The sequence below is a fragment of the Stylophora pistillata genome, chromosome 13, assembly GCF_964205215.1.
Source record: "Stylophora pistillata chromosome 13, jaStyPist1.2, whole genome shotgun sequence".
In the NCBI taxonomy this organism is placed as follows: Eukaryota; Metazoa; Cnidaria; class Anthozoa; order Scleractinia; family Pocilloporidae; genus Stylophora; species Stylophora pistillata.
In genome coordinates this window covers 6,246,416-6,257,982 of record NC_142531.1, presented here as the reverse complement: position 1 = coordinate 6,257,982, position 11,567 = coordinate 6,246,416, and the positions used below count along the sequence as shown (strand labels likewise).

The window sequence follows — 11,567 nt, the reverse complement described above, 5'->3', positions numbered from 1 at the left end:
TTTTTTTTTTTTAATTATTTCTACAACATCATTTTTTTCTTAAATTATTTTGTGTATGCTTACCTAGAGGCAAGTGCTAATAGAGAGTGCCTCCATATTGCAACATAGTACGGGAACTGTTCCAAAAAAAAAAAGTCACTGTTTTTAGACACAATGTTGAAAGAATTCTGTGGATAATTTCCAGTTGTAAGTTATGTCAAAGATTTAAACTTTTTTAGCATTGTAATGTAGCCCTGGTCCAATGGCTTGACCTCAAGTTTTATAAATGAAAGAAAATAATCTGGGTCGTATTTGCTTGTGTTGTTTAAACTATTTTTCTGGAAACAACCTTGAACATATGCCCATTCACTGTCAAGCAAGTTTAGCTTGAGTTCAACTGGTGAACTCCATAAAATACCTGTGGCTAAGGTGCTGATGAACAAATTTCTTTCCCCTTCCGTACCCCCCTTGCACACCACTAGTTGCGCTCTTTTCACAACCAGTCCCAACCAGTTTTCTTACGGTTCACTCTGCATAATAATAAGTCGTGAAAATTAAAATTCTGTAAACATTAAAAAAAAATGTTTATTTATAGTCAGAATCATTCAACCTTGGAATGTTGTTTTCTCATTTTAAGAAAAAAAATGTTTCAAGGTTGGTTTACCTCGCGTGATTTCTTGTTTATGACTGTTCGTGACGTGAAATACTCGTCTAATATCTCACTCTTTTATCGTTTTCTGATCGATATCTTTACGGTGAGAAAAATTGCGCTTCTTTTGTGCACTTCTCATTGTTTTCACTTAACACTTGAGTAAGGTAGCTATTTAAGTCCATTTTGTTTTGTCTGGGATTAATCGTGAGCGCAATTTAATGAAATTAATCACGAGATGACTAAGCATGGGAATTATTTGTTAAATGACAACACGGCGCCGCACTTTTTAGAAAACGCAATTTCAACTCTGCCAACAATAGATTATTTTTGTAAACATTAAGAAACTGTTTATGGTTAAATTCGAGTGCAATACAGAGTTTCTTGTTAGCTGACCGCACAGGACGTTCTTGGCATTTGAGATATTTCAACAAAATGTTTTCAAAATACGGTTTGCTTCTTACGATTCTTCTTCACGATTTAATCATCAGAATTGACTGACTTAAAACACCGAGTAATCAATAGTGTATGCGAAGAATATAGTAAAATATCTAGAAATAGAAAAATCAACAACGAAACAAAGTTTCCGTGACTCGTAGTTTCCTGCTTTCGCAATTATCAGACGGTGGTTATTCCAATGGAAGACAGACCGTATGTCTTCCATTGGAATAGCCACCGTCTGATGATTGCGAAAGCATGAAACTACGAGTCACGGAAACTTTGTTTCGTTGTTGATTTTTCTATTTCTATTTACGCTCTATTTTACGTATTGAGCACTATACAGCCAGCTAAAGCATCTCCTCCAGATAGTAAAATATCTATAATGTTGGAACTGTGAAATACGTCGCGGCTGATTAACTTATATCGAGCGTTTGTCCTAATGGAGGTGGGCGTGATAAGAATTGAAATTTTCGGTTTGTTTTGTCACATTATGTAAAAAGTCGTTCAATGGAATATTATTTTTCCAAGAAGACAGTTTCCATTGTTATCAACAAAACCACCTTGACTGGTGCCAGAATGTCGAAAACAGACCACTTAAAGTATGCAAAACCCCCCAATAGCGCTTTATTCAAATGAACCATTTGTGATAACTTTTCACTACACTATTTACATAACACTACATGTAGATTGCTTATAATGGCCTGTGCGACATTAAACGATTTCCTCTTTAATCTCAGAGGAAAGTTCACATGTAATTATTGCAAGGGGGCGCTTAACAATCCCAAGATTTTACCATGTCTACACTCTCTCTGCTGCGGTTGCCTCCGACGGCTCGAGATGGAAAGCCTTGGCGTGGAACGAGCCAGATGTCCTTCATGCAGAGCCTTAATTGACCTGCCGGAAGGCTCTAATATCGACAATCTTCCTTCTCCGCTCTACATGAATCGACTACAAGAAATGATCAGAATTCGAAACAACAACCTCGAGTTAGCTTGTGGAAGCTGTGATCGAAAAGCAGCTGCTGTGTCCTATTGTTTCGATTGTAGATGCCTCGTGTGTGTCGGTTGTGTTGAAGTACATGCGCGAATAAAAGTGATGAAGTCACACCGTATTGCCGAGCTGAAGGAGATCTCATCGAAAGATCTCCCTGTGTTAATTCAAGCCCCGTTGTCGTGCCTTGAAGATGGCCACAAGCATGAAGCGCTTGATCAATTCTGCAAGGATTGTGAGAGGCAAGTTTGTGAGAAGTGCGTTAATTCCTCACATAAGGGCCACAACTTACTGCCGATCAGCCAAGCGAGTAGAGAAAGTAAAAAGCGTATTTTACATGCCATGGATGGTTTGCAGGACAAGATGCTGTCGTGTCGAGAAGAGATAAAGCGAGTCGATCAAAGCTACAAAACTGTAGAAAGGAGGGTAATTACAGCTCGGCAAGAAGTCCTGAAGAAAATTGAAGACTTGATCACTTTATTGAGAAAGCACGGAGATGAAATGTTAGCTGAACTAGAGAGTGTTTACAAAGATCAACAGCTTTCCATTATTAAACAGCGGAAGGAGCTTGAATTACAAATGGGTCAATTGCAAAAAACTCATGAATTTGCTAATGAAATGCTACAGAGAGGTATTGGGGGCGAGATTTTAGATATGGAAAGGTCGATGAAAAGACGATTTCAACAGCTTATGGCCATGAAACCCAAACTAGTGCCACATGCACAGAAAAGTATAAACGTTGATTATATTCCTGATCCAGAGGTACAAAAAACTCTGTTGCAGTCAGGCCTCGGGCGAGTTTTTGTGAGCCACACAGACCCCGCGACTTCGATCGCCGAGGGAAAACAAATGACCCAACTCCTCACTGGAACCGGAGAACGAATCGAATTCACGATTCAAACGAAAGATTCCGATCAGAAACCGAGTTACTCAGAGAATGATCGTGTTTCGGTCCATATCCAGTCAACTAAAGGTACGGCAATTCCCACGAGAATCGAAGACAAGAAAGACGGAAGTTACGTCGTCTCCTATACGCCGTTGAAACCGGGTGTGTACCAAATCGACGCAAGGGTTCGTGGCGAGCCAATCAATGGAAGCCCGTTCACAGTACACGTGACGACTCGTGCCGAGTATCTTAAGGCGAGCCGGATAAGCCTGGAAAATGCTTCTAAACCTGACCAATACAAACCTGTCTCATATTTCGGCTGCGCTGCTCAAGACAAGTTCCAGATCAAACGTCCATGTGGTCTTACAATTGGTTCTTCGGGAGAGGTCGTGGTCGCAGACTCTTGGAATCGTCGGCTTCTGATCTTTCATCAACGGGGTAAAGAGAAATTGCAGTTTGAGAGTAGAGTTTTGGAGGGTAGCGTGGATTTGACGAATCCAGTGGGAGTTGGGTTCGATTCAGAAGGAAACATTGTAGTATCCGACAGTGACAACCAGATGATTCACGTAATCGATCGATGTGGCGTGACTATTAAGACATTCGGAAGTGACGTTCTCGAATGCCCGTGGGGAGTTTGCGTGACGCGGGAGGGCAGAATCACCGTGTGTGACTGGGGGAGCGCTTCCGTTAAAGAATTTTCCCAACAAGGAAAACTTCTCAAAGAGTTCGCCAGTCGATCCTCGGCCAAACCTTACTACATCATTCATCACAACGAAAAATATTTCGTAACCTTCGATACACACTGCATTGAAGTGTTCGACAACGGAGGGAACTTCTTGTATAAAATTGGCGAGAGGGGTTCCGGTGAAGGACAGCTAAGGGACCCGAGAGGAATGGCGATTGACAGCAAAGAGAATCTTGTCGTCTGTGACAGTGGGAATCATCGTCTCCAGCTATTCACCACAGACGGAAGAGCTTTTGCGTTTGGAAATCAGGGGAAAGACGCGGGTCAGTTTGATAAGCCTCAAGACGTTGTTGTCACATCCGATGGCAGACTATTCGTGACTGATTATTGCAATAATCGTGTGCAGATACTGCGAAAGAGCAACAGTGAAGTGCTGATTAATTAGAATACGCTGCAAAACTCCAGAGACGATGATTTACTTTTGACAAGTGTAAATGGCTCTTTCAGTGCGAGTCTCAAGAAATGTAGGAACTCGTACATTTACTTATTTGTTCCCCGGTGGATTATTATGGTTACCAACGAACTTTCACAGTTATTAGCTATTTGTTAAGTTAGCCATGATATTTTAACCATATTTACATCAGAGTTGCGATCACTAAGAAATTATTCAAAATCACTTCTTGTACCCGGTAGTTATATCTCGAACAAGAAAGTATAATCTCTTGATTTCAAAGAAACTTTCTTGCGCGAGCTCTATCGTATCGCAGGACCACTTTGCTAAAAGCTATGCTGTTACTAGAATAACTTCAAAGAAATGCAGTTAAAATGAAAAGAGAAATAGGATCACTCACGTTTCCTGGGAAACCACTCGATTTTTAGGCGTCACTCGATAAAAGATTTATAACGAGACTCGTTCATTCAGAAATATATAATTATCTGTGATATACTCAGTCATACAATGGCCCGCTAAGCGGTCTAAATTAACAATGTGAATAAAAGTATGACTCCTAAGGAAAGCAAAGACTATGATTCAAAGGAAACTGTCAACTTCAAAAATTTTCGTGTTACAGTTCAAGTATTACATACCTATGCTAAAAAACTGTTTCACTCGGGGTTTTCAGGTTTAATTATGTTGTTCGAAGACAATTTATACTGTTTGTCTGAAGCTTCTTTGTAGTTGACGCAGTTAATTGTGTAAAGATCATCAGTTACTGAACATAGACTCCACAGGTAGCTGGAAATACTTTTGTGCTAAGGTCCTTATTGACATGTATTTCACCACAACTCACATCAGACCCGTGCAGACCAATACCAACGCCTCGCACTATATATGGCGGGTTGCAATTCGTGGTTTGGGACTGCACTCCAACACGTGATTTCATAGCCCACTGTTTAGTGCCCCGGATGTTGAAGCCGCGGACCAAACAACTTGTGCTGATGTTCTGTGGGGTCCAAGGTTGGATGACAAAAGTACTTTCTGACAGCGTTGTTCTAACACCCATGTCCAGCAGCGAGTAAAGGGAATTTGCACTGTTGACTTTCATGAGCATGTTTATCGTCGCTCCTCTTTGAAAATTCATGGAAACGCAGAGTTTTCTGAAAGGATTGAGCCAATATCCCGGAAGTTTGTTTTCTACTCCACCTCCAATCCCTTGGTAAGGCATTTTGCTGTCCCATTGAGGAGAATCGTAGATAAACGTGTTCTGAGGGTGAGGGAAGAAAATCTTAAGTCGAGTCAACTTGATCCTCAACATGTTCTTAAGATGTCAACTTGTTACCGTGAGAGCCAGTTCTCATATGTATAATAGAGTGTCAGTTGACTGTAGGCCGCGGGTGAAACTCACACGAGTTTACATTCATATCCCGACCAGAAAGGAAATTGATGACATAATTTCTTGCATAAAGTTGTTTTTCTATGGGAGCTGCTACCTCGTCATGGGGACTTAAGAACATTACACGACCATTCCAAGCCCATTTCGTTGTGGTGATGATTTTTCGCCCTATCTTTTTAGCATGTTCTTAAAGGGAAAGTACGGTCTAGAAAAAGTTTACTTAGATGAAAAGTTCCTTGCTTGAATTGTCCTAACTGGCTATTCATTTGAGCTAAAAGCGTTTTAGTTGCGAACAATTACGTTCCAAAAATCGGCATTTTCAAATTGAGATCCGCCATCTTTGTTATGACGTAGCAATAGTCAAACATGCTAAATTATATCCTTTGCTGAAGTGGATGTAAAAAAGGAAAGTGCGGCGATGGGGGCGCCACCTATTGAATTCTCGACTCAGATTTTAATCTAGCGAGAGGATGTAGTACATCCATTTTTGTTTCAAACGAAACATGGCACATCTTCAGGGGAAGGAGATACTTCTGTTGGGGAGAAAGACAGAGAGAAAGTCAAGAAAATGAATTTCAAGAAGAAACGTCGACCCGCTCAGTCGCTCACGTCTTGGAAATCGCGAATGGTTCTCTTGCGGCAACTGTCAAGAGAAACCTACGGAAAACGAGAATGTATCCTCCTAAGAATTTAATGTACTAGGACACCGACTCAATTCGAAAGGCAAAGGTTTTTTCCTCAAACAAATCCAAGCTGTGGAGTGATAGTTACTTTTCTAAAGAGGACCGTAGTGCCCGCTACGGATTCATTTTACACTGCTACCTCGGAATGAGACGAACTATTTTTGCAGTTACAGGAACCCACCTTCGGTGTATAACGGAACACGAGCCATTTGGAACTAAGATCAGCCCCAGTTGGCATGCAAAAAGTTAGAAATGAGAGACTTGAAGATCATTCTTCGTATGCGTTAACACTGACAAAATTGATTACAAATGAAACACTTTAGCTGCCAAAATTAACGCTGACAAAAGGCAGAAGTTAATTGTTACGAATTAAATTTTGTTTGTTTCAGCATTTACCTTTAATTTGCAAAGTTGTTTTTCATCTTTATTGCTTAGAATTAGCTTCAACGCAGTTATTTTTCGTTCTAAAATGTTTGAAATGTCGCGACTTGTGAGAAGTAGAGCTTTGTTATTTTCGACGCGCGCCGGAAAATCGCCTCTGTCATACAGTGTTTACATTAAAAATTACCTCAATGAAACTTTCGATTTCTTTTGAAAGCATAAGCACTGCATAATTACGTCAAGTAGTTGGTTCGAAGACATAAATATTTTCATATTATTTTTATCTTGTCCAATCGATATGATATAGTGAAATATGGGCGCCTGCCTGACGAAGGATAATTTGTATTTCAGTCGCAAACGTGTTTGTCTTGATAATTTGCTAGCGCGGATGTATCAAATGTCATGTAGTTTTTCCTCCGCAGGAGAATGTGACTGTTGGGGTAAAGAAAATTTACTCGATGGATTCATATCAGTCTTAGATATATTTGTACACCGCTTGGAAAGGTGCATGATGTTGTAAATGGGCTTTGGTCAAGGGTGGCGACAGAAAATTTACCATACACGGTGTACCACCATTACGAGCTTCAATTTATTCGCTTACAATAAAATAGTTTGAAAAAACTCGTAGAATAAATAACTGTGAGCTGTGTTGAATATGGAAAAGGTAAGCATAGCTTTCAGTTCGAAGCGAAGGTCAACAAGGAAAACTTACATGCCTGTATATCTCGCTGGAAGTCTTCGTCGGTTCTGGAAGTTCTAAGGTGTTACAGGGTTCGGCAAGCCGTCGTCGCGGGTCATTTTTGCCGACTAACTTTTCTTTAATATTTCACTTTCCGGTAGCTTGTAGAGGCTTACACCTTTTCCTTTTGAATTTTAGTATGTATTTTGACTTTCAACAACAGGACAGTTCACCTCATTTCAACTATTGGGAGTTTTAGAAATTGTTTTCACAAAAGGTCAAACTAGTCAACAAGGACAAAGTGCCGAACTAACTCCTCGGTTACACTCGCGCTTGAATTCACTCTGAAGCATGCTTGCTCGTGACGTCAGACAAGCAAACCCAAGCACGTGCTACAGATTGGAGCAAGCGGGATCTGGTCACATTGAAAGAACAACAATCTGCTTATTTTTGTCGCGGTTCGATATGGACCAATTCTCAATGCTCCTGTTTTTGTTTACCTTTCTTCGCACTTTCCGCGAACGGGAGAGAAGAAAAACGGCCAACACTTTTTCTTTCACTGAACACCAGGTTGGCACATGGTATTTTTTCAAACATATTAAACATATTTAACGACGCTCAACACAGAAATTGCTTAAGCGCCAAAAAATCTGGGAAAGATCGAGATGTCGAACAATGCTTCACCTGATTGGTCAATTATTTATCTAGCTCAGCTCAAGAGCACTCCGTAGTGCTCTTGGGTTAAGCTGCTGTTCTTTTGAAGTTTAAGCAGCTCCGCCTTCTTTCTTGAGCAAGCAAGCATTGCCAAGTTTGATCGGTCACATTTATAACAAGCTAGGAATTTGCTAGATAAACAAAAATTGACCAAGTAAGCATGATCCTAGCGCAATTGTGACCGAGGGGTAAGTTTGACTATTGCTACGTCACAGTGACGTATATCCAAGATGGCGTAATTCTAACCACGAAAGTTGTAAAAATGGGCAACTTCGAAGCGCTCTTGTCGTTAATGCAAAGCAAACTAGACAAAATGGCAGTTATTTTCGAACTCCTAAGGAAAAATTCTTCCAATTGAGATAAACTTTTTCTAGACCGTACTTTCCGTTTAAAGCATTGTTTATGTCATTTGAACAAATATAGTTTTTAAATAGCTTTTTACCGTCGAATTATTTCTTACAGTATTTGTCGTATTTAAATGTATCCTACCAACGTGCTTCTTCTTTTATTAGGAACAAGGAAGTACTGATTGTTATGGCAAATAAGTGATGGGTAAAACGGTGATAAATTTTCATCGCTTGTTTTACACGTTAAGTATGAGTTACTCTTAAAAATGTTCTTAATTCCTTATGACCTATGCGATTTCTTAAGGAAACTGACGCACCTTAGTCCTGCGCACTCTCATTACCATTGTCCAGGCTCTTTCTCCGCAGTTATGTATTCCGGTCATCCTACATCTTGTTGTCCACGTGTCATTACCAACAGTTATGTCGTAGAATCCGTTAGGGGCTTGACTATAAAGAAGATTATAATAACAGTTCTTGCTTCAGTCTGACCATCTTATCTTTTGGGCGTGTCCTGGATGTCACGCTTATCAAATAAGAACACAGTTTGCATTGCTGGGCTGTGCTCTAGCGGAGCTTAGGTGCCACACGCGACTCACTTAAACATTTTGGAAACTGCGGTAACTTTCCTTTTAGGAAGCCTTAAAAAGTTGGGCACACTGAATTTCTGAGTCCAGAACCCTCCTGCAACTAGAGTACAGTTTTGTACTGCATTGCTTATTTTTCGAAAAAAATTCTAACTTGCTCTAGTTACAGTACTTATCTCTCCTAAAAGGCCACTTGTTAAACACCACATTTGTAAACTGGCGCTAAAAGGTAAATTGATTAGGCTGTCTATTCCCTGCTAGACCACAAAACCCAACTATCAACTTTTACCGCCGTTATGGTGCGTTGAGCAGCTTAGGAATTACGCAAGCCTCCATGTTCCCTTTATGCCTGACGGCCGCGGGTTTGTTGCTTACCAAGATGGACTTTGGAAAACTGAGAATTAAGGCCCAAAACTTATAAAAAATATTGTATCTCGCACAGTAGTCAGTCACGTACCTGTTCGTAAGCTGAATGTCGCTACAAGACGCTGATTTGTAGAATAATTTCCTTGATGACCTTTAAATTCAGAAAAAAAAAATTAGAAGAGGTTTCTCACAATGATCACGAATTAACGATAGTGACTTGTTCGTGTCGCCTTGCTGGACTGAAAACACTTCACTTATGAGTTACAATAGCTACTATTAGCATCATCATCTTAGTTTTCGGTTTTTCTATCGCTCTTATTACTTAAAGTGCTACTGCGACCAAAAAATGCACCTTTTCTTTTCTCCTCGGAGGTTGAAAGTACTTACCCTAAGTAACAAATTTGCCAAATCTTAAGGCAAAACTCCATCGAGAAGTAATATTTTCCCTGTAAGTTCGCGATCTAAACGGCCGCCATTCTTCGAACTACAGAACTCCGCGCGAAGAAGAAGAAACTGGATCGAGAACGGAAGTGACGTCAACGACTCAACAAACGTGGCTAATTTGGTATGCCGAGAGAGAGTTGTTTTTCTGGTTCCGCTAGAAAGAAGGAATAAAATTCGAAAGAATTGTTCCCCAGCTTTCTTTTGCGTATTTCTTGTAAAGGCATGCCTTCGCGACGTTGTCGAAGTGAGTCGATGACGTCACAACTAAAACCGCTGTAGTTATTTTCGCGGGCTCTCCAGTGTGGTTATTCGAGCAATGGCGGAAGAATTTTTAATGTCTTCGCGGCGCTGTTTTCAAAGAATAACCTTGTCATATTTGAGAAACTTACGCTTATTCTTATAGTTTAGGATCTAAATGTGAAGTTAACACCAGAAAATTGGGAAAATAAAATGCAAACATTTCGTCGCAGTAGCACTTTAAAAATACCAAAAAGTTAAAAAACTAGATGATTGACCAGAAGTGCACAGGCAATAACTTATTGGTTACATGAGGCTTAGAACTAAAAGCTCGACGTTTTCTACTTTAAAATAACTAGTTTTTTGCACACTGTGGAAAAAGATTCCTCTGTTGCTGAAAGCTTACCTTCGGAATTGCACTTGTTTAGTGAAGTACAGTGCGGACTGCGAAGCTGAAAAAACAAAACGCGATTTCGTATCAGTGATCAAGCGTACGTAATATTTATGTGAGAAACTCCGGCAAAATGAAGAATGTATCTAGAAACTAGAAGTCAGGCCAATTTGAACAAGTACGTTATCGTCAGTTTGGGTGTGTTTACGGTTATAACTTAGTTGTTCAGTACGAGTGGAGACTCCTACATTTGGTAGCCAAGCCATTTAACGAGGACAAATACTCTGTGTCCTTCAAGAGAATTTGTTTTTATCAACTGAGTTGATAACGTTATTTGGCCAACGATAAGAGTTTCCAATGCTGGCGTTTCGAGGCGTCAGCCTTTTTTTAAATGGTTGTCGCGACTTCTTCGTCTGAATCGACCAAACGCACACGGCATCTATGTAAAGCAGAATTTCTTTATTTTTTCTATTTCACTTTTAAATTTTAGATCATGTTTATAGAGATTAAAGTAGAATGTAATTGTAATAATAGATTGTAATAATATTATTATTTTATCTGATAGATTTACCGTATCTAAATAAAAAATAAAGTTCAAGTTCAAGAGTGAATGTATTCTACAAAGATTTAAATGCCGGTATGTCAGTAAAGCGTACGCGAAATGGTGTCGGTGGCGTTGGTATATTACACCTCAAAAACTTTTTCAGCAATGGACTGTCACATACTCAGCAAAAGATTCATATTTCACAGGTGATTACATAGTAGGAAATATTCACTCTACCTTTTCCAGAATTACTGATGTGGTCTCAGGTTTTTGCTCCTGTAGGCTGTTCGGTTTGGCATTTTTTCTCACTAATGAACACTTTTTAGAGTTATCATCAAACACTGCGTAACGACATCTTTTAGTTGAGCCGCACAATGAAGCGCAACCGTATTCATCATGTACGTGTTTAACAGTCGAAATATCTTGCTCTGTAAGCGTATCTCTTTGAGGTGAAATTTTGAAATAGGACGATCGAAACAAGCGCATTTCAACGCACGGAACTCCTATCACAAGAACAACTTGAATTCGGATCAAAAGTGACATTCTTTATAAATGGAACTTTCAAAATGAGCTTGGAGCGATGCTGAAACTGAGTTCTTTATGCCGGAATATTCATTAAAGGGCAAATCAACTGACCATGTCAACTACTCACCAGCTATACAAATAGAAACTTGACGTATCATTGCATATTGTTGACTTCATTTTACGAAGAGATTGGCAACGCTTAATGCTTGT

The 11,567-nt window shown here is 39.8% G+C and overlaps 2 protein-coding genes across 2 annotated transcripts; one reads left to right on the top strand and one right to left on the bottom strand.

The window, feature by feature from the left end:
- The first annotated feature begins 1,634 nt into the window (after window positions 1-1,634).
- Window positions 1,635-6,867, top strand: LOC111326981 (E3 ubiquitin-protein ligase TRIM45). The gene has a single exon (XM_022931084.2). It carries the CDS (start codon window positions 1,766-1,768, stop codon window positions 4,073-4,075), a length of 2,310 nt encoding a protein of 769 aa, XP_022786819.2. The 5' UTR covers window positions 1,635-1,765; the 3' UTR covers window positions 4,076-6,867.
- Window positions 4,544-11,029, bottom strand: LOC148717390 (uncharacterized). The gene is made up of 5 exons (XM_088743673.1): window positions 11,014-11,029; window positions 10,304-10,349; window positions 9,308-9,367; window positions 8,584-8,713; window positions 4,544-5,333 (listed from the first exon to the last, which is right to left on the bottom strand). The coding sequence occupies exons 1-5, from the start codon at window positions 11,027-11,029 to the stop codon at window positions 4,839-4,841; spliced, it is 747 nt and encodes a 248-aa protein (XP_088599799.1). The 3' UTR covers window positions 4,544-4,838.
- Window positions 11,030-11,567: the final 538 nt, after the last annotated feature.

What these genes read in the sequence shown, in the direction of transcription:
- LOC148717390 (XM_088743673.1), bottom strand. An exon ending in AAACAAGTGCAATTCCGAAG is followed by an intron (nt 9,368 to 10,303) that starts GTAAGCTTTCAG and finishes CTGAATTTAAAG; the next exon opens with GTCATCAAGGAAATTATTCT. An exon ending in TGAGAGTGCGCAGGACTAAG is followed by an intron (nt 5,334 to 8,583) that starts GTGCGTCAGTTT and finishes CCTCACCCTCAG; the next exon opens with AACACGTTTATCTACGATTC.
- LOC111326981 (XM_022931084.2), top strand. Translation starts at nt 1,766, where the DNA reads ATGGCCTGTGCGACATTAAACGATTTCCTCTTTAATCTCAGAGGAAAG.